This window comes from Chiloscyllium plagiosum, unplaced genomic scaffold (assembly GCF_037043375.1).
Source record: "Chiloscyllium plagiosum isolate Xiang-an unplaced genomic scaffold, Cpla_swu_hap1 HiC_scaffold_12, whole genome shotgun sequence".
In the NCBI taxonomy this organism is placed as follows: Eukaryota; Metazoa; Chordata; class Chondrichthyes; order Orectolobiformes; family Hemiscylliidae; genus Chiloscyllium; species Chiloscyllium plagiosum.
The window spans coordinates 21177250-21197021 of record NW_028270150.1 but is presented as its reverse complement, the minus strand read 5'-3'; the positions used below and the strand labels follow the sequence as shown (position 1 = coordinate 21197021).

The window sequence follows — 19772 nt, the reverse complement described above, 5'->3', positions numbered from 1 at the left end:
AGCTTATTATTGACCAGGCACTGGACTGAACTAGCCATATAAATAAAATGAAGTTACCATGTCAGATCAGGGGCTGGGAATTCTGCAGTGAGTAATTTACCTTCTAACCTCCAAAGCTTGCTCATTATTGACAAGGCACAAATCAGGAGTGTGATGGAATACTCCCCATTTGCCTGGTTGAACCGAATTTCAATAACATTCAAAAAGCTTAGCACCATCCAGAACCAAGCAGCCTGCGTAACTGGCACCACATCCACTACCTTCTATCCAGATGCACAATACAAGACACATTAACACTCCAAGGATTCTTTGTCAGCAGCTTCCAAACCCATGAGCTCCAACACCTAGAAGGAGAAAGACAACAGATACATGGGAACAATTTGCACATTCCCCTCCACTCACATCCTGACTTCGAAATACCTTCATCTCCCTTCACTGTCACTGGGTCAAACTCCTGGAACTCCCATACTGTCAAAGACTACACTGGTTCATGAAAGCAACTCACCAGCATCTTCTTCAGAGCAATTAAGAATGGGCACTAAATGGCTGACCTAGCCGGGAATGACCACATCCCATTAATGAACTAAAAAAAAGTTATTCCTGAAGAAGGGCTTATGTCCGAAACGTCGATTCTCCTGCTTCTTTGATGTTGCCTGACCTGCTGCGTTTTTCCAGCAACACAGTTTCAGCTCTGATCTCCAGTCCTCACTTTCTCCTAAAAAAAAGTCAGTCAATCTCCTAAGTGTTTCACAGCTACTTCTGAAATATATTTGAAATGTAATACTATGGAGAAAATGCAGCAGCTGATAGGCACACAGCAAGTTTTCCCAAACAGCAGGTAAACATATGACCAGACATAAGTATTGACAGGGCACAATATTCTTGTTCTTCTTCACAGATGACGAAGAAAGCTCCACAGGAGCTTTGATGGCCAAGCCAACAGGGAGCAGGCAGGGGCTCAAGTTTCATCTGAAAGACGACACATCAGGCTGTGCAACATTCCCTCCACACTACAGCAGGATGTCAGCCTGATTCTTCTGTTTAAACCTCAAAAGGAATGGAGCCCATGACTTTCTGACAGAGGGACAAATAAGCTACCTCAAGCCAGATCCAAACCCAAACCAGTAGTTATGAGTTTACAATCTTCTCTGACTCTGCACTCATTTGCGAGATGGTGTCTTTCAGCATTTGAAACCATAATTACTGAACCAGGGTGGGAGCGGAGGATAGATATCGGTGTGTGCGTATAGAAACTAGTTTGTTTGGTTACTATGGCTACTCAAAGTAAATTGGAGGATACTGGACAGTCAAGGCTTAATAGGTCAACCATTGCCAAAAGCACAGGCTTTGCACTTCCTGTGACAATAAAAGCACAGCAGTTGGTAAGTACATGTTGCAGTAATGAGCTCACAAGTGCAAAGAAAATAGATATGAGCAATGAGAATGAGATAAAGAAACACAACAGGGGAGTGGAAACTGTGCTGGATATGACTGGCTTCAAAAATAAACTCCTTTTTAAAAAGCAGAGTACATTTTGAATGCCAAAAGGGGAGCATGTAGTTCATGCCCATATCCAGCTGTGGCTGTAATTTAATCCCAATGTTTTAATCAATGCCACTCTGTTGTAGATACTAGAAATGCAAACTAAACTTAGCAAGGAGGGAGAAACCTTCTCTCTGGTTTTATTCCCTCCCCACAGGTAAAATGAGGAATATTAACATTTGAAATCTATTTGGAATTCATTGTATTTAACAAACAAACAGCACGTTGTGTGCAGGATTTTATTTTTTCATAAAGATCCCCTCACCCTTCTATTCATCTGATCCTATCTCCACAATGCTCTCCACTGTGCTTATCCAGCTGCTTCTTAAGCTCATTTGCCTCAACTGCTCCTCATTGCAGAGAGTTCCACTTTCCAACCAATTACAGGATAAGAAATTTCTCCCAAATTCCTTTACTGGATTTATAAAGTGATTATCTTGTACAAATTGTTTTGGTTCTGGATTTCTTTACAAATGGAAACTTGCCACATCAAACCCTTTCATAAATCTTCAAGGCATCTGTTAAGTTGTTGTTTAGTGCTGTCTTCACAGCCCTATTCTGTTCATTCTTTTCTGACAGGTATAACCTCTCACTACTCGTATCATTCCTTTACATTTGTTTCACAGTGCGTTTATGTCCATGGAGTGTGGAAACCAGTACTGGTCATTGCACTGCAAGTGTGGTCTATCAAGGCAAGGAAGCACTAGCTGTATACAAGTCCAGCATAATTTCTGCAAAGTTGTGCTCCAGAACAGTTCTTCTCAGAGTCCTATACCAAGTTGGGCCTTCATATCCTTACAAGAATTTTGCTGGTGCAGGATGTACAGTGACCCCAGAACATATGCAACAGAATTTCTGAACCCAGATCAATAAGACAAAGTTGAACAGCAGAACAAATCTGCTTCTCATCAAAAGAATTGGTAATTACAGACAGCAATGCCACTGGATTCCGAATTGTCAAGTTTGAAGCACATTGCTAAACAAGTTGAGGAACAGTAATGGATGTCATCGCCATGTACCCAAAGTCAAAAGATAAATCTGTCCCAGTATTCAGATTTTATGAAAGTAGTCAGAGATACCTGGTACAGGTGCACGTATCACTGTAAAACAATCAGAGGAAAACCCAGCAGACGATTAGTACCTGTATCAGATGATGACAAGACTTTGCTAACTGGTGCTCCCTGTTCAGAGTTTCCGAGAGTCAAGGACTCTTCATCAGCTTCTTTCATTTCTGTAGAGGCCTTTATAGGGGAGTCTGCAATTTAAATGAAGAAATAAATATTAGGATGATTGTTATTGGCTCTGACTCCTGGACTCCTATTGAAAAAGGCCTTGTTTCGAGCGAGAGAGCGAACACACAATACTATAGCTTTCAAAAAAGGACTGAATAATTGCCAATGCTAAAATATCTTGGAATTGTTATTGTTTTTTCTATGAAACCTCAGCTGAGGTAACACCACAAACATAAATACGAACTAGGGGGTCATTCAATCTCTCGAACCTTTTCTGCTGTTCAATAAGATCACTGCATCAACTTCACTTGCCCATCAACAACTTCCATCCTTTAATATCCTTATTAGTATCAAATCAGCACTTACCTTCTCAGTAATTTATTTATCTTCAGAATTCTGCAAACAGATGAATGTGAACATTCTTTTTCAGAAGGTCTCTCCTCAATTACAACCTCCACATTCTAGGTGCACACTCAAATTTTAAACAATTCAGACTTAAGATTGTTCCAGATGTAAAGAATTAAGGATTTACAATACACAGCCAGCAGGAGTCAGAATAATGATCTCCTCTCTGCAAAGATACAGCTGGTACTGGGCCCAGAACATGTAGCAAAGGAAAGGTTGGGAACAACGAACCTATATCTCACTGTTTTTTAGCAGCTTTATGCAAGGTAGGGTGACTTAGTTTGTACATTTGCTAAGAGGTGCTATACATGTTTAAACAAAAGTCAGATAGTGTATATATAAAGTGTCTGTGTGTATGGCAAAGTCCACTACCAACAAAAATAAAAGCTCCCCTTTGATTTTTAAGAGTCAGCAATTACATCTGCTGGTCTTAAGGGATGTACTAGTATCAGCCCTAGTGAACCTTTCTGGACTGCCTCCAATGCCAATATACCTTTCCTTAGAAAAAGGGGCCCAAAGCTGTTCACAGAATTCCAGCCATGGTCTGATCGTGCCTTGTATAGTTTTAGCAAAATCGCCCGACTTTTTTTATTCCACTCCCTTTCAAATAAATGCCAACATTCCATTTGCCTTCCCCCGATGAACTCCGACGCTAGCATTTTGTGATTCATACATGAGGACTCCCAAATCCTTCTGTTCTATAACATTTCTCCATTCAGATAAATTTCGGCTCCTCCCTTTGACTAGCCAAGTGCATAACCTCCCATTTTCCCACATTATATTCCATTTGCCATGATCTCGTTTACCCACTTAACCTACCCATATCCCTCTGCAAACTGCATGTCATCCACAAACATGGTGACAGTACATTCCCTTTCCTCAACCAAGTCATTAAATTATAAATAATTGTGGCCCCAGCACTAGTTACTCCACTAGTTATAATTGTCATCTTAATTTAACCTTTCCAGCTCCAGTATCTTTCTGAAAGAATTACAAGATGATATATGGACTCATACAAGTTTATAAAATCACAAGGGGCACGAATATGGTGAATAGCCAAGATCTTTTCCTAAGGGCAGGGGAGTGTCAGACTGGAGGGCATAAGCTTCAGGTGACCGGGAAAAAAAAGGACCTGAGGGCAACATTTTCACGAAGAAGGTGATGTGTGTATGGAATGCGCAGCCAGAAGTGGTGGAGGCTGGCACAATTACAACATTTAAAAGGCATCTGGATGGGTATATGAACAGGAAGGGTTTGGAAGGGTTTTGGGCCAAATGCTGGCAAATGAGACAAGGTCAGATTGGGATGTCTGGATGGCATGGATGAGCTGGACTGAAGGGTCTCTTTCTATGGTGTATGACTCTATATTAAACAACTAGAGCTGGGAGGCAAACAGCTACTTCAGTCAGCTTTTATTACCTGTTGGAGTTCCACAAGGCTTCCCATCTGCTCGAGGCTTGGTCTTAACAGCAGTTACTGTAGTAACAACTGTACCACAAGGCATGATTGTTCGATCCTTTTCCACTTTCTTTGCTGAAACCATTGAAGGAGATTGCCGGCACTTAACTTCATGTGGTTCCATGTAACAGAACTGCAATCCACAAAATCAGGATTGTTAAAGACCCAAGCCCATCATCACATTTCACCACCTTTGCATCTCCAAATTTGGACACAAACAGAAGGGAGGGAGATTCATCCTTGCAAAATGTTGCCTTTTCCAAAAGGTTTTTCTTTCAGCTTTCAAACACACTCAGGGCAGGCAAGGTGTCTCACCAACAGTCCCTTGGAAATGCCAAACCTGAACTGGTTTTTCCCACAAGGTCAATAATATTCAAAGAGGTAGTTAACCCTTACTGATCAGAAAGTCTCAGATTTATCCTGACCTGATCTTTTACTTGAATCTCAGTCAGAAAGGCAATGGAGGTGCTACAATGACAACAGGTCAAAACAGATTGAAGGGAAAAAGCCATCGACCACTACTGAGTGTGTTCACGTGGACACTGGAGAACAGAACCTAGATGCAATGCTACTTCATTCCTACCTATATCCCACTCTCCTAACCTCCAGATGCATAGTTGTCTGTCCTGGTAGAAGTAACCATGAACTGTGGAACCCAAGGGACAATCTGACTAGGGGAGGAAAAGAAAAAGTGGTTAAAATAAAAGAAAAACTACCCACCGTTACATTACCATTAGTCTATTCAAATTCACTTCCTAAAAAACAAAAAGACGACGAGCTGTTTAGGACCACGAGCAAGCAGGCAAAGCCAGAGGAATGCCACAAGAGAGATATTTGAATTATAACAGTAGGGCTGATTAATAAATTAGGGAGGTGCTAACACGTCATCAGGGCAAGGTATTGAAATCCCACGGCAACTAGAGTTCCACATGCTGAACAAGTGAATGAACTTGCATCTGCCTGTTTGGCATAAGGAGGGTCGCAATCGGAGGGGATTTTTTTTTCCAAATTGCCCAGAGGGCAGTTATGAGTCGACCACATTATGTGACTCCAGACTCTCAGCATAGGCCAGACCAGGTAACGATGGCAGTTTCCTCCCCCCCCGCCCCCCCAAGGAGACTAGCGAATACTGAGAATCTAGGTTACAGAACAAAGTCCCCATACTTCAAAAACAGAAGAGTAGAAATCACAAACACACTGACAAAACACTAAGCATTTTCAAATATTCGACTCAAAATAAATTGGAGCAGGCAAAGTTTAAAGGGAGGTAAAGGGTTCCCAATGTTGAAGACAGGGAAAAAGATTCATAAGAAAAAAAAAGTTGCAATACACTGTGATTGTAACAGAGAACGAGGAGAACATCATGGAGATGAAGTACTTTATTAGAGTAAGAAAAATCAGCAGTGAATACCCAACAACTGTCTGTCTTCGACACATCCAAACTGGAGGACTGTATTGTACTGGAAGACAGGGGATGATTGATCCACTCAGTCTTCAAACACAACAGCTCATTTTTACTTCTTAGCAAGTTTCAAGATAAGCACTAAAACACAGAAATTAGGGATGATTTCCCCTCCCACAGTTGCGTGTCCCTTGCCCATATTGGCCTGAACGCAGGCTTCTGGTGTTTGTCCAATTTCTTTCTCTTCTTGCCTTGTGAATTGGAATTGGAAATCAGCATGCAGGAGAGGACAGTGTTACAGCAGACTTAAAATCACACACAGACAAATGAAATGAAAATAGTGGTGAAGCCGAAAGAGGCTGCCAACATTGAAATTGGAATGGAAGACATGTAGATAGAAGTCACTTTGTTTGAGGTCAAGGCAGAATAGATAGAACTTACCATGAACCAAGAAAATCATACCAAACCTAGCTGTTTCGAAATATCCCATCTCTAACATTAACATCCCCATCTCAAGCACAGAGATATTTTATTGTGCAGGAGATGGCTACTCAATTTCATACATAATTCAGCCAAGCGTTTGATAAGGTTCCCCACAGTAGGCTATTATACAAAAGGCGGAGGGATGGGATTGTGGGAGACATAGCAGTTTGGATCAGTAATTGGCTTGCTGAAAGAAAACAGAGGGTTGTATAGTTGATGGAATATGTTCAACTTGGTGTCCAGTTACTAGCAGCGTACCGCAAGTGTCGGTGTTGGGTCCACCGCTGTTCGTCATTTTTATAAATGACCTGGATGAGGGCTTAAGGGTGGGTTAGTAAATTTGCGGATGACACTAAGGTCAGTGGAGTTGTGGATAGTGGCGAAGGATGTAGTAGGTTGCAGAGAGACAGATAGGATGCAGGGCTGGGCTAAGAGGTGGCAAATGGAGTTTAATGTGGACAAGTGTGAGGTGATACACTTTGGCCGGAGTAATTGGAATGCAAAGTACTGGGCTAATGGTAGGATTCTTGGGAGTGCAGATGAGCAGAGAGATCTCGATGTCCATGTACACAGATCCCTGAAAGTTGCCACCCAGATTGACAGGGTCGTTAAGGCGGCATAGTGTTTTGGCCTTTATTAATAGAGGTATCGAGTTCCGGAACCAGGTTATGCTGCAGCTGTACAAAGCTCTGGTACGGCCACACTTGGAGTATTATGTACAGTTCTGGTCACCGCATTATAAGAAGGATGTGGAAGCTTTGGAAAGTGTGCAGAGGAGATTTACTAGAATGTTGCCTGGTATAGAAGGAATGTCTTACGAGGAAAGGCTGAGGGCCTTGAGGCTGTTCTCGTTACAGAGAAGGTTGAGAGATGACTTAATAGAGGCATACACAATAATCAGAGGGTTAGATAGGGTGGACAGGGAGAGCCTTTTTCCAAGTATGGGAACGGCAAACACGAGGGGACACAACTTTAAAGTGAGGGGAGATAGGTATAAGACAGATGTCAGAGGTAGTTTCTTTACTCAGAGTAGTAAGGGTATGGAATGCTTTGCCTGTAACGGTAGTAGATTTGCCATGTTTAAGTGCATTTAAATCGTCATTGGACAGGCAAATGGATGTACATGGAATAGTGTAGGTGGGATGGGCTTCAGATTAGTATGACAGGGCGGCGCAAGATCGAGGGCCGAAGGGCCTGTACTGCACTGTAATGTTCTATAATTCAATTAGTGCAATTATGGGTGCAATTGCTTTGAAAGGTAACTTTGCTTCAGATCGAGGTCTTATACCACCCAATGCATGTTTATTAAACTCCAGCCACTATTATTTGATTCAGTTACAATCCCAAGAGAGCTAAAAATAAAGGTAGTCAATTTAAAAAAAAGAAATCAGAAAATTCTCTCTCGTGAAAAAAAAGCGCCACTGATCAAAAATGAAAGGAAGGTCAGTGCGAGTTACCACCTCAGCTGTGATGGATCCTGAACTGTTCCCATTCTGCATGGTCCCGAGATGAAAGCTCTGCCTCCCACTGGGCTGTTTCTTGAACAGGTCTATGGGTACTGTCACCTCGCCAAGGACTGCATCTACTGTGAGAAGTAAAGAAGAAAATACAAATAAAATGCTTCAGAATACAGAGAACAAAGTCGACTATTCAGGTTGCATTAGAACAAGTGATCTGCCAGTAAATTTTTAGCAGTTTCAATTTTTATTTCATACAAATACCTGGGTGAACATTGCTATTTCAGACATGCAAGATTAAGGTGATACCATGTTAGAAAGTGCAGTAAGCTGCAAATTCAAGATCAGGAATGTATAAAAGGGACATTGCCTGATTAAATAAATAATAATTTGGACATATTTTGTCAAAGTTTCTCATTTCGCTCTCAACAGGAGAATCTGTAAGAATACCAGCTGAAGGGGAAAACCAAAGTCTATATTGCACAAAAGGTCAGTTCTGTTTGGTTAGCAAGTGGTCTCTAATTGGTAGAGATATTGCCATGGAGAATGAACCCATTAATCTCGTTTGATATCTAACTGCCAGGCTTTGTTTGGAATAACAAAAACTAGGATCTGGAGTAGGTCATTTGGCCTTTTAGCCTGCTCCACCATTCAATAGGTTCATGGCTGATCCTCCATCTCATCATCGTGATTCCCATTTTCGCTTCATTTCCCTTGACACATATAATATCCAAACAATCAGACTTTAAACTAGGCTGGTGTTTCTGATTTCTCAAGACACTGACCTGAGAAATGAACTGGTGAATGGCTGTCACCTACCTTGTGGAGTCGATCCAAGTGCAGTGTGTACATGTTCAGTCTGTCTATAAGGAACAGGGCCTGTGTCCTAAATGCATATATACACAGTGCACCATACTGCAAGCCCAACTGACAATACCAAATCAGTTGGCAGTGTAATTCTTCACACATTTAACATACCCAGAAAATGTTGTGCAAGTGGACAATCATATCTAAATGAGAGCTTTCCAAGGGTGAGCTGTTTGGGTATACCCAGTACCTTGCTTGCTGCAAATAGCTGAAGGGAAATGGTGGAGTAAATTACTGTAGATGCTGGAATCTGTACTGAAAACTGGAGATTACAGCGGGTCAGGCAACATCTAGAGGGAAAGCAAGTTAACGTTTCAAGTCGTGACAACACTTCAAAGGGAAATTTGTTGGATACAAATCAGCCAGACTTTGGGATGCTCAGCTTCCATACTTGGCATTACATTGGTAAATCAATACTGCTGCCACATGTCTATTTCTCACTTCTGTGTCAGATAGAAACTGGACAAGGATTCTCAGCTATTGTCTACCGCAAACGTATCTTCACTGCTAAGTGTACATATTTGGATTCCTGCAGTTCTACACGCTAGAAAATTGGCCTTTTTGGCAACCTCAACCAAGCCATTTGTGCACCTCACAAACTTGATGCTGAAGTAGGACACAAAGTTGTCCTGTGAGATAATGACGATCCCAATCAGGTTATTTCCTTCTGAATATTGTGCACACTCAAGGTCCTAAGGTGCTGACCTAAGAGTCCAGTCTATCTCAGATTATCTCAAAAGTTTAAGCAACAGTTTAAGTCGCTGTTTCACACTAATCCAATGCAGTAGCAACATGAGTGTTGCTCATCACAAACATGCTGCTGCTGTTGAACCCAAAAACTCATGCAATGACAAAAATAAGTAATGTGGTATACGACTGTCAGCACTGGCATGATGCCAGCTATATAAGCCACATGTCCCAATCTTATTGGACTGGGAAGAGTATCCCTTTAGCTGTTCACAACAAGGTATGAGCGTACCCAACTAGCTCAGCCATGACAAACTCACAACAGTGTCCAACATCAGATGTGATTCCCCCAACTGGAAAAAACCTTTGTTGGCTAAGTTCGTATGCGTGAAGATTTGCACTGACAACCAATTTAGAATTGTCGAATTGAAACCACCTGGTTTCTGAATTACAGCATCCGCATTTCTTTCGGTTTTTAATTTAGAATTACCATTCAGGTGTGACACACTTGCATGTACTAAGCACAAAGAAACAGGACTCTGCTCTTTGCAGACAGACAAAAAAATGTACACGCACTGCACCTGTTCAAATTCAACTAAATAAATTACAGCCACCTACTGGTTCATTTCGCAGGGTAATGCCCTGATTAATAGTCAACCAGTTTAAAATTTAAACTCTGGTAGTCAACTACCAGGCTTATCATTAATGGGTGCATGCTCCCTGGCAATTCCTCTACCATAGACCATGAGTGAACAAATGACTAGGTTCCTCACAAACGTTAGCTTTTCACTTGAATTTATATTGTTTGGAATTGCAATGACAAAAGTAAAACAAGAAGCAAAAACAGAAGTTGTTGGAAAGGCTCAGCAGGTCTGGCAGCATCTGTGAAGAGAAATTAAAGTTGACGTTTTGGGTCTGGTGACCTTTCGTCAGAATCCAGAGGATGAAATAAGAAGTTTTGACAAATCAGCAGTACAGATTGCATCAGTGCGAAAAGGAAAAAACTTAAAGTTTCCATATGCTGGTCTCATCACAGACAGGTGACCAGAGGTTCACCACAGCTCAGGAGAGAAGGTGGGACCTTCCTTGTGCTCTTGGTCAGGATAAGAATTGAACCAGTGCTCCTGCTAAATTGAGCTAAATGACCCCTCAGGTGCACAAAGCTATGGTGGATGGAATTGAAACTGGGCTATTTTACGTTCGGTCACTTTGGATCAGAGAAATACAAAGAGGAGGAACGAGGGCTTTGAAATGTTTGTGTGCAGATTGTTAAAAAGCAGGTACAAAAAAATCCAAAAGACTTGAGGAAGGTTGGCCCCACGTCTCAAGAAAAAGTGGATTGAAGGAAAGATGCTTCAAACCAGCAGAGTGTTGGTCAGACCCCACCTGGAATACTGTGCACATTTCCTTCGGATAATTTACGGTATACCAAATAGCAAGACTTAAAATGTCAAGTTATGAGAATCGCGTTGTATCAATTTGGTTTTGACTCCATTTTACAGTCAGAGGGTGACAGGTAATCTAACCAAGATCTTTAAAATGATATAATTAATTGAAAAGATAGAGAGAAAGATACAGGTAGAGGAAATCTGGAACGCCTCCTCATTCTGCTGGCTGTAGTTGCTGGATCAATGTAATATAATTCTATAGGACTCAGTTTTGGTTTGTTAAGATCAAGGGATATGAAGCAAAGGAACTGAATGGATTTGAAGTGCAGATAACACAGAGCAGGCTCAAGGGGTTGAATCTTCCGCTCGTGTACCTATGAAAACACTGATTTTTTTTTTGACTGAAACAAAGTCTGGAGGTTTATTCTCTCCAGTAAAATGCAAGAAACTGATCTTAAAGACATAACCTAGATAAAGTAAAATGATTTCATGCATCACAGCACAATCTCACATGATGATGAATGTTCAATTACAGAAATAATTGCTCGGCACAACTCTAACGATGATGTCAGCTACGCACTCTCTGAGGGTTTTCCATCCTCCAATATCTGCAGGTGAAGTTTCTTGGACTTGGCACTCAATTCACTGTCGGGTAGAAAAACAAAGGATCTAATCAGCTACCATACCCAAGCTTCTGAAACACTTTTAAAATGCTGTTCTTACCATGGTCAATGAAGTGCATTCACATTTTCTTACTCAATCTCCTCCTGCTCTGTAACCCTCTGCACCTTCCCCCATCTCCAAAATTTTGTAAGTACTACTTTGGTTGGCCTTCAGCTGAACTGGAGTTTATTTCCTTAAACTGCCTCTTCACCTCCCTAAACCCCATAACCAGACAGATCTAGTTTAAATATGTGGTGGCACGGTGGCTCAGTGGTTAGCACTCATTCCTCACAGCACCAGGGACCCGGGGTTCAACTCCACACACAGTCACCTGTGGGTAGAATCTGCACAGTGTCCCAGTGATCTGTGTGGGTTTCCTCTGGATGCTTCTGTTTCCTTCCACATTCTTAAGATACGCAGGCTAAGTGGATGGCCATGGAAATGCAGGGTTATAGGGATAGGTTGGAGAGGTCCATCTGGTTGGATGCTCTTCGGAGGGTTGGTATGGACTCAGTGGGTCAAATGGCCTGCTTCCACACTAAGGATTCTATGAATTTAATCCAATGGTTAATTCTGAGGCATACATCCACATTACAAAATGTGGATTAACTAATTTGCCTTCTTCAAGCTGGATGTCTGAGTGGATTTCCTCCAGGTGCTCCAGTTTCCTCCCACAGTCCAAAGATGTGCAGTTCAGGTGAATTGGCCATTCTAAACTGCCCTTGTGTTAAGTGCATTAGTCAGAGGGAAATGGGTCTGGGTGGGTTACTCTTCGGAGGGTCAGCGTGAACTGGTTGGGCCAAAGGGCCTGTTTCCACACTGTAGGGCATCTAATCTAGTTGGTTTCCATTAAAACAAAGTGGACAGGTTTGAGGTTTTTATTTGGTAGTTGCCACATAATGCAAAGCCAACTTTTTGGGGGGGGGGGGGGGAAAATCGGATGAGATTGTGTTTCTGCATCAAGATTCTTGTTTAGACATCAGTCAGCATTATATATCATTTAAATACACACAACACAACCGCCTTTATAACTTGAGAGATGGATGGACTAACATTAAAACTTAAATGGCGGAGTCTTCCCCCTCTGCCACTTCACTTTCCCCGACATGTAACAAAACCAGAATGTATATGCCTGATCAAACACCAGAAACTCTCCCTGCGAACAGCAGAAGGAAAATTGACATTTCTTTTAAAAAAAAAGAAACTTGAAAATGTTCAAAACCAAAACTGACTGCAGCTTTAGATTAACTGTGGATTACTAGAGTACAAGGAAATGGCTGTAAAATCTTTGCAAAGTGTGTTCTAACTTGAAGACAATGACATGCTGTTTCATGCAATGTGGTGCAACTCAACCCACAGACATGAGCAACGCGTTTTGGTTCTGTTGTCAGTCACTTCTCAGCAAAGTAAGCAAAAGCATTCAGAAGAAAATTGTCACTAAAAAACAAGAGAGTCTTGGAAGAAAAAGTTGGAAGTGATATGGGAAGAATCTGGGAATGGAACCTACTCAAAAGCTCTATCAAAGGAACAGCATAGGCTCTGGCTGACTGTGGCATCCTTCTGTGCTTAAACATTCACCGGGTCCAACACCAGATCAAAGTCACAAAGATATTCCCAGGCACTAAATTCTCAAACCCTTACAGGGGTGGATTCATGGGCCTAATTTTTACTTTGCCCAGTTCAAGCCATCTTCTCAAAGGTGGTGGTGGTGGTGAGATAAGAGGTACATAAGTTACCTGAACGAAAAGGGTTATCAACGCGACCTGTACTTCACCACAAGATTGCTATCTCTCAAGTCAATCTCAGTTCATCCACTAGCTTTTGAGGTAACTTGGCTCATTCAAACGACCACACATGGAAATTTGAATACTGTACAGAATGAATGTATGCCAATGTACTCAGAAAACAAAACAGAAATAAATAAAATATAAGTCATACTTGATTGCACCCACATACAAGACTACGGGCATTCTAAGCAGGTCAAATGCCCAGGGAGACTCCAAGACCACAAAGAGATTGCAATGAAACATAAATTGATTCAGTGAGTGGGGAACAAGGTAAGAAGTGGAGAATGAGGAAATGCGAAAATCAGTCATTTTGGTAATCTGTGTTTATTGTTACATAAGACCTCAAACGTTAAGGTGTGGAGAAACTTGGGTGTCTTCATTCAAAAGAACACTTGGGTACAGTAGGAAATTAGGAAAGCAAATTGCCTGTTGACCTTTATTGCCAGAGGAATACAGGAATAAAGAAGTCTTGCTATAATTGTACAGGGTTTTGGTAAGATCACATCTGGAATACTGTATGCTGTTTTGGTCTTCACATTTAAGAAAAGTATGTAATTGCTTTGGATACAAGACAGCGAAGGTTCGCTAAATTAGATCATGAGACATAGGGATTGTCCTACCATAAGAGACAGAGTAAACTGGGCCTGTATTCACCAAAGTTAGAAGACTATCAGGCAAGACTCTGAAGGGGCTTGGGAGGGTGAACAATAGGAGGTTGTCTGTTGGTCAGGGAATTCAAAATATGGGATCACAGCCTCATAGCAGGAACAGGATTGCTTGGGTCTGAGGGGAGAAAAATCATTGCATTGAAAAGGGTTTTGAATCTTTCAAATCCTACACTTCAGAGGGCTGTGGATGCTTCATCAATGACCACTATAAGGATGTGATAAGACAGATATTTCGACTTTCTAGGAATCAAGTGATATTGAGGAGCAGGCACGAAACTGGATCTGAAGCAGAAGGTCATTATACTGAATGGTGGGGCAGGCTCAATCTGCTGTTTGGTCAACTCCTGCTCCTATTGAGTTTTTGTGTGACCATACCCGGAATACTGCAGCTTTTCCACTCCCCAAACTACAACAGTGATTGCCTTTCAAAAGAACTTCAGCTGTAAAGTGTTTTCAGACATACATTGATGAGAAAATGTGAGATAAATACGGAAGTCTTTCTTTCCACATCTAGGGAAGGATAGACTTGCCTCGAGGACAAAGATTCACTAGATTAGTTTTTGGATGAGAGGTTTGTCCTATGCTGACAGGTTGAGTAAACTGGGCTAACATTTTCTGGAGTTTGAAAAAACAGTGATCTCAATGAAACATACAAAACTCTAAAGGGGACAGACATGGACGAGATCAAGAGGTTGAGAGTTCCAGAACGCAGGATCACAGGAAGAGTGAGTGATTCTTTAGAACTGAGATGAGCAGAAATCCTTCATTCAAAGGGAAGTGGATCTTTGGAATTCTGTATCTTGGAGTTGTGGATAGTCCATCATTGAGTACAGTAAAGGCTGGGATACATGGATTTTTAATCTCTCAGAATTGAGAGATATGGAGAGTGCACGGGAAGTGGAGTCAAAGCAGATGACAAGTCATGATCGTGTTCAATAAAAAAACCATAATGTTTCTGTCTACTTTTTTTTTTGAAAAAAAAACAATTCTTAGACCATAGATAAAAGGAAACAAAAAATGACGTGAAGCTTGTTGAATTTTTCTAAAGTATCAGTAAAATCGCCACAGTTCGACCAGACCATATGGCAGCTCTTTAAGAGGGACACGACTGGTACTGGTTTAACCAGAGGATCATCATGCCTCAGGCGAGGGGAGGGCTTGAGAAGGAGGGTCCTTCATGGTAGGCTCAGCTGGTGCAGGAATTGAACCCATGCTATTGGGGTCACTCTGCATCACAAACCAGCGGTCCAGATGGGATGCCAGGAAAGGCACCTCCCACAAAACAATTTTTGATCCTCTCAGAATTATTCAGCAGCAAGGCATCCAGCTAGAATTCCCAGTTTAAAATGAACAACAGCGCCATACTCACAACACAAACTGCTCATCCCACAAGGGGTTGGAAATGCTGCTCATTACGGAGCTGCAGACTTTCTGCACTGGATTATCCAACTCTACAACGCAGTATGGATGAACATTCTCTGACAATACAAAATACATCCCAAATGTTAAATCAATTTTAGATGCGGTTAGTGCAAAACAGATCATTTAGCACAATGCTGCTTAGAATTACTCCCACCAGAGAACAGAATTTTATCTAAACACCAGATTATGAATTGAACTTTTATTTTAACAAAAAAAGTTTCAACGATTTTACGATAGAAAACATAGGGATGATCGGTCAGTCAGCATTTCAAGCCCACTTTGCCATTCAGTATGACTGCAGTCAGTAGATCACTGGTAATTAGAAATATATCAATCAATCTCTGCCTTAAAACATACACATAGACTTGGGCTTCCTCAAACCAGGGTGGTAGAGAATTCCAAAAAATTCACAACCCTTTGGGGAAACAAAATTCTTGTCTTCCTAAGATCAATATCCTGAAAAAGATCCTATTTCTCAAAAATTAAGCAATTCTACGGTTTCAAATAAACGGCATTTATTGTCAAGCTCAAGATTTTCTGTCTAAACCTCTCTGCTTCTCTTTGAGGCACATCTTGAAAGCTACTTCATCTGCTCTGGTAACTCTTTCTGTGGCTCAGTGTCACATTTGGCTCTACAATGCTCCAGCAAAATGCCTGAAGATGCTACATGTGAATAAATACAGTCCGTAAATACAAGTCACATTTGCTGCTAAACACAATTGATCACAATTTGATTGATCATCAAGTACAAACACATCAACAAGGGTTGCAGTAATACTCAAGGAAACATTTACATAGTGCAACAGCTATTTATTTATGATCAGCATAAGGTTGCTTTTATCCCCAGCTCTTAAAATGTAACAGGTTTTCTGTTTTACATGGTATCCACATGGTAGGACCCAACTGCACTCATACAACACATGATTTAGATGTGGTTACCTGCGATATCAGGATCTGCGAGATTGTCCACCTTAATGATCTTCACAAGAAGTTTGCGCTCGTGAGCTCTTGGTGGTTTGGGAGGTGAGCAGATCTGCGAGGCCAATTCAGTGCTCAGTAAACTTTGAGGAATGGGCATATGCTAAAATGGAAGGAGGGAGAAGGAAAAACAAACTAGAATTACATCGGTGCTTGCACAGGAAAATTACCTAAGATATAGGAGCAGAAGTGGGGCATTCAGCTCAATGCGTCTGCTCCACCATTCAATGAGAGCAGAGCTGATCTGATAACCCTCAGCTCCACCTTCCTACCTGAAGCTGGTGAAACGAATCGTTAATGTCAGTACGCAAGGAACATACAAGGGCTCTTGTGACAGCATCCTTAATTCTGGGCCAGAAGGTTTCGGCCCCACCTTCTCCAGGTTGGTTAAAAACAAACAGTATCTGCTAACACCACAGATGCAAGGCAACTGCATGTGCGAGCTCAGTTAGAAACATGTGCACATGGTTTGTGACTCCAAGTCAGTTTCATGCACAAATTCTGCACTGCATGTGGACACAGAACAGGCACAACATTAAAACAGAATGTTTTAACTGAACAGCTGAGAGGGGTGAGTGGGGGAGGAGGGGAGGAGGTAGAGAAGTGGGAATGAAGTTTTGCAGAGGGGCTAGGAGAACAGAGAACGGATGGATGGATAGATTGATGGCAGCCGGGGAAGGGAGGGAGTCAGGGTGTTGGGGAGGAGGACCAGGTCAGCCCATTCACAGGTACAGAACATCCTTTCCTCTTTTCACCTGTCCTTCCAGTTCACTATTCTCCTTAGTTCTATTAAAGTACGTAGGCTCTGAAGAACTATTCTCTTTCTCAAAGTAGAAAGATGGATAAGCCATTCAGCAGCTTGAGCCTCTCTCAAAATTCAATACAATCTATGCTCTAACGTCACATTGTTTTCCACCCCCTGCTAGCAAAAAGATCAATATCAAAAATTAAAACTAAATTGAGACAGCACCTACTGCTTTTGCAAGCATGAGTGATCCACACTTCTACCACATTTTGCATGAAGTAGTGTTTCTTGATTCCACTCCTAAATCATCTGACTAATTATGACTTTATAGCCCCTTGTCCCCAGACTCCTTCTGAAATCAGAAAACAAAAAACTTCTCCCAACCTACTCGCTCAAACCTCAATCACACTTCAGTCCAATTGACAGGAGTGAAAATCAGGTGCTTGAATGGGCACAGCTTCAACATTCAAGTATTGCAATACCATCCAGGACAAAGCAGTATGCTTGACTGGCACCAATTTGCAGTGGCAACATTGTGTTCTGTAAGGGACGACATCTCTAATTTTCTGAATTATGGAGTGAAAGGGAGAAAAATGAATTTTTTTTTTTAAGAAAGGGGGAGAAGATCCAAGGACCTATTTGCAGGTTTAGAAAAACAAAGTGGAGCTACCTGTTCCATGAGATAATGATGCTTCCTAGGGATACAGAGTTCAGACAAAAGGGCACCATTTCTTAAGGGTTCAGGAGAGCTCAACTGTGCATCAACCCACTGACTGGTCAGATTCCAATTTAATAGAGATTCTGAGAGGGGGAATGAAACAATGAACAAAGAGGACCCTGCGAGGTTAACTATCAATTTCTCTCCTTTCTCTGTAAGGCTACTGTCATCAATTTTCTGTCGAAATACCAGGAAAACCACATTACATTTGGACATGTTGAAAGACATCAAGACAAACCCCAGATCCAACCAAGCAATTAGTGAACTACAGACCGATCACCACTGTGCAGGTAACATTGAAGCATAATTGAAGAATTAGAAGTGTTATGGACCAGACCAGACCCTCTTAAAATATCTTAAGGTAGCCTAGACTCTGCATTTGCCTTTTAAGATAACAGAAAGTTAACGTGCTGTGTTCCAGATGCAATTCGATTGGTCAAGCTACTCAAAGCAAAACATAATTGATACAAATACTTGAGCAAAAATACAAAAGGAAAGAAAGAATTTGGAATAACAATTCTATTGGAAAACTGGAGAAAATAATAGATACAGTAATCATTACTAATTAACTGTTCCAATAATAGTAACATCCTATAAACACACCTGTTGGCAAAAAAGGCAAATTCAGAAAACCGGTTTTGTCTCGCATGCAATCCAGCAGCCTAGGAAGAGCTTCCAGCTGTAATCGAGGGGGGGGAAAGTAGCTTCCACTTCTTCAACCCCCAAAACAGCAACTAAAAACCCTTGATCTGTGGGAACTTGACCACACTAACTCAGGCTGAATCTATTCTTCCAGCTCCTGGGGAAAAAAAAACCCAATCTCAGGTTGTTTATCTTACCAGAGACTGCTCGCTACAATCTCTCCCAAAAGGAATCTGGTTAAAGTACATCTTTAAAAGCCACAGCATTGTCACAGAAGGATTGCAAAACTAACCCATCTGGTTTTGTTTTGGACTGGTGACAAAAAAAATTCTAAAATATTTTCTCCCCCACTCAATATTTGTGTTTTTGTCTTTTTGCTTTGAAATTGCTTTTTGAGCATTTTAAAAAGGGGGTAAAGTTTAAGTTACATAACATTGGTCTTCCTGACAACAAAAACCTCTCATGTCACTTTTATTCAAATTGTTGTATGTCCTACAAAAAGTCATAACCGATTAACTACACAGTCTCGCCAGCAACAGAGAATCCAGTGACAGATCAGGAGACAGCTCTCTCTCGGGAAACATTGCAACATGACTGTACTGACTGACAGAGGTTGCCACATATGCCACTTTCCTGTCTGTCTCATAAATTATTTTTAAAACATTGGCAGATGGAATATAATGTGGTGAAATGTGACTCATGTTTGGAGGAAGAATAGAAAAATATTGTTGTTTAAAATGGTGAGAAATTAAATATTATTGTCCAGGGAGGTTCAGGTGATCTTGTACTCAAATATCATAAGTTTTACATGATGACAGAGTTAATAATTACGAGGACAGTGATACTTTGCCAGTTATAGGCAAGAGATTATATTAGAAATGTGAGGAAGTCTTGCTTTAGGTCAGATTTTCACTTTCACTGAAGATTTTAATATCCCTTTGGAGTTCCTCCTTCATACAGTCTCGCTATCATACATAGACCACACACAGTCTCTCACACATACAGCACACACAGCAGTCCAAGAAAGTATCAGGAGGGGTGGCTAAGGCGGTTTATGGTAAACTTGCCTTTATTAACTAAGATAGAGAGTTGAAGGCTTATGCTGGAATTGCATAAGTAGTTAGTTAGGCTACAGCTAGAGTATTGTATGTAATTCTGGAATCCACATTATAGGAGGGATGTGCCAGTACCAGAGTCGGTGCCAGGATTTAGCAGGATGTTGCCTGGG

The 19772-nt window shown here is 41.3% G+C and overlaps 1 protein-coding gene across 1 annotated transcript in view; it reads right to left on the bottom strand.

The window, feature by feature from the left end:
* The window catches only part of c2cd2 (C2 calcium dependent domain containing 2), a 55624-nt gene that overhangs the window by 9402 nt on the left and 26450 nt on the right, over positions 1-19772 (bottom strand). Inside the window, exons 6-11 of the mRNA XM_043701385.2 lie at positions 16401-16542; positions 15409-15517; positions 11502-11566; positions 7983-8107; positions 4599-4770; positions 2684-2797 (exon numbers count right to left, since the gene is read on the bottom strand). Coding sequence (XP_043557320.2) covers positions 2684-2797; positions 4599-4770; positions 7983-8107; positions 11502-11566; positions 15409-15517; positions 16401-16542 — 727 coding nt within the window. The remainder of the gene's footprint in view (positions 1-2683; positions 2798-4598; positions 4771-7982; positions 8108-11501; positions 11567-15408; positions 15518-16400; positions 16543-19772) is intronic.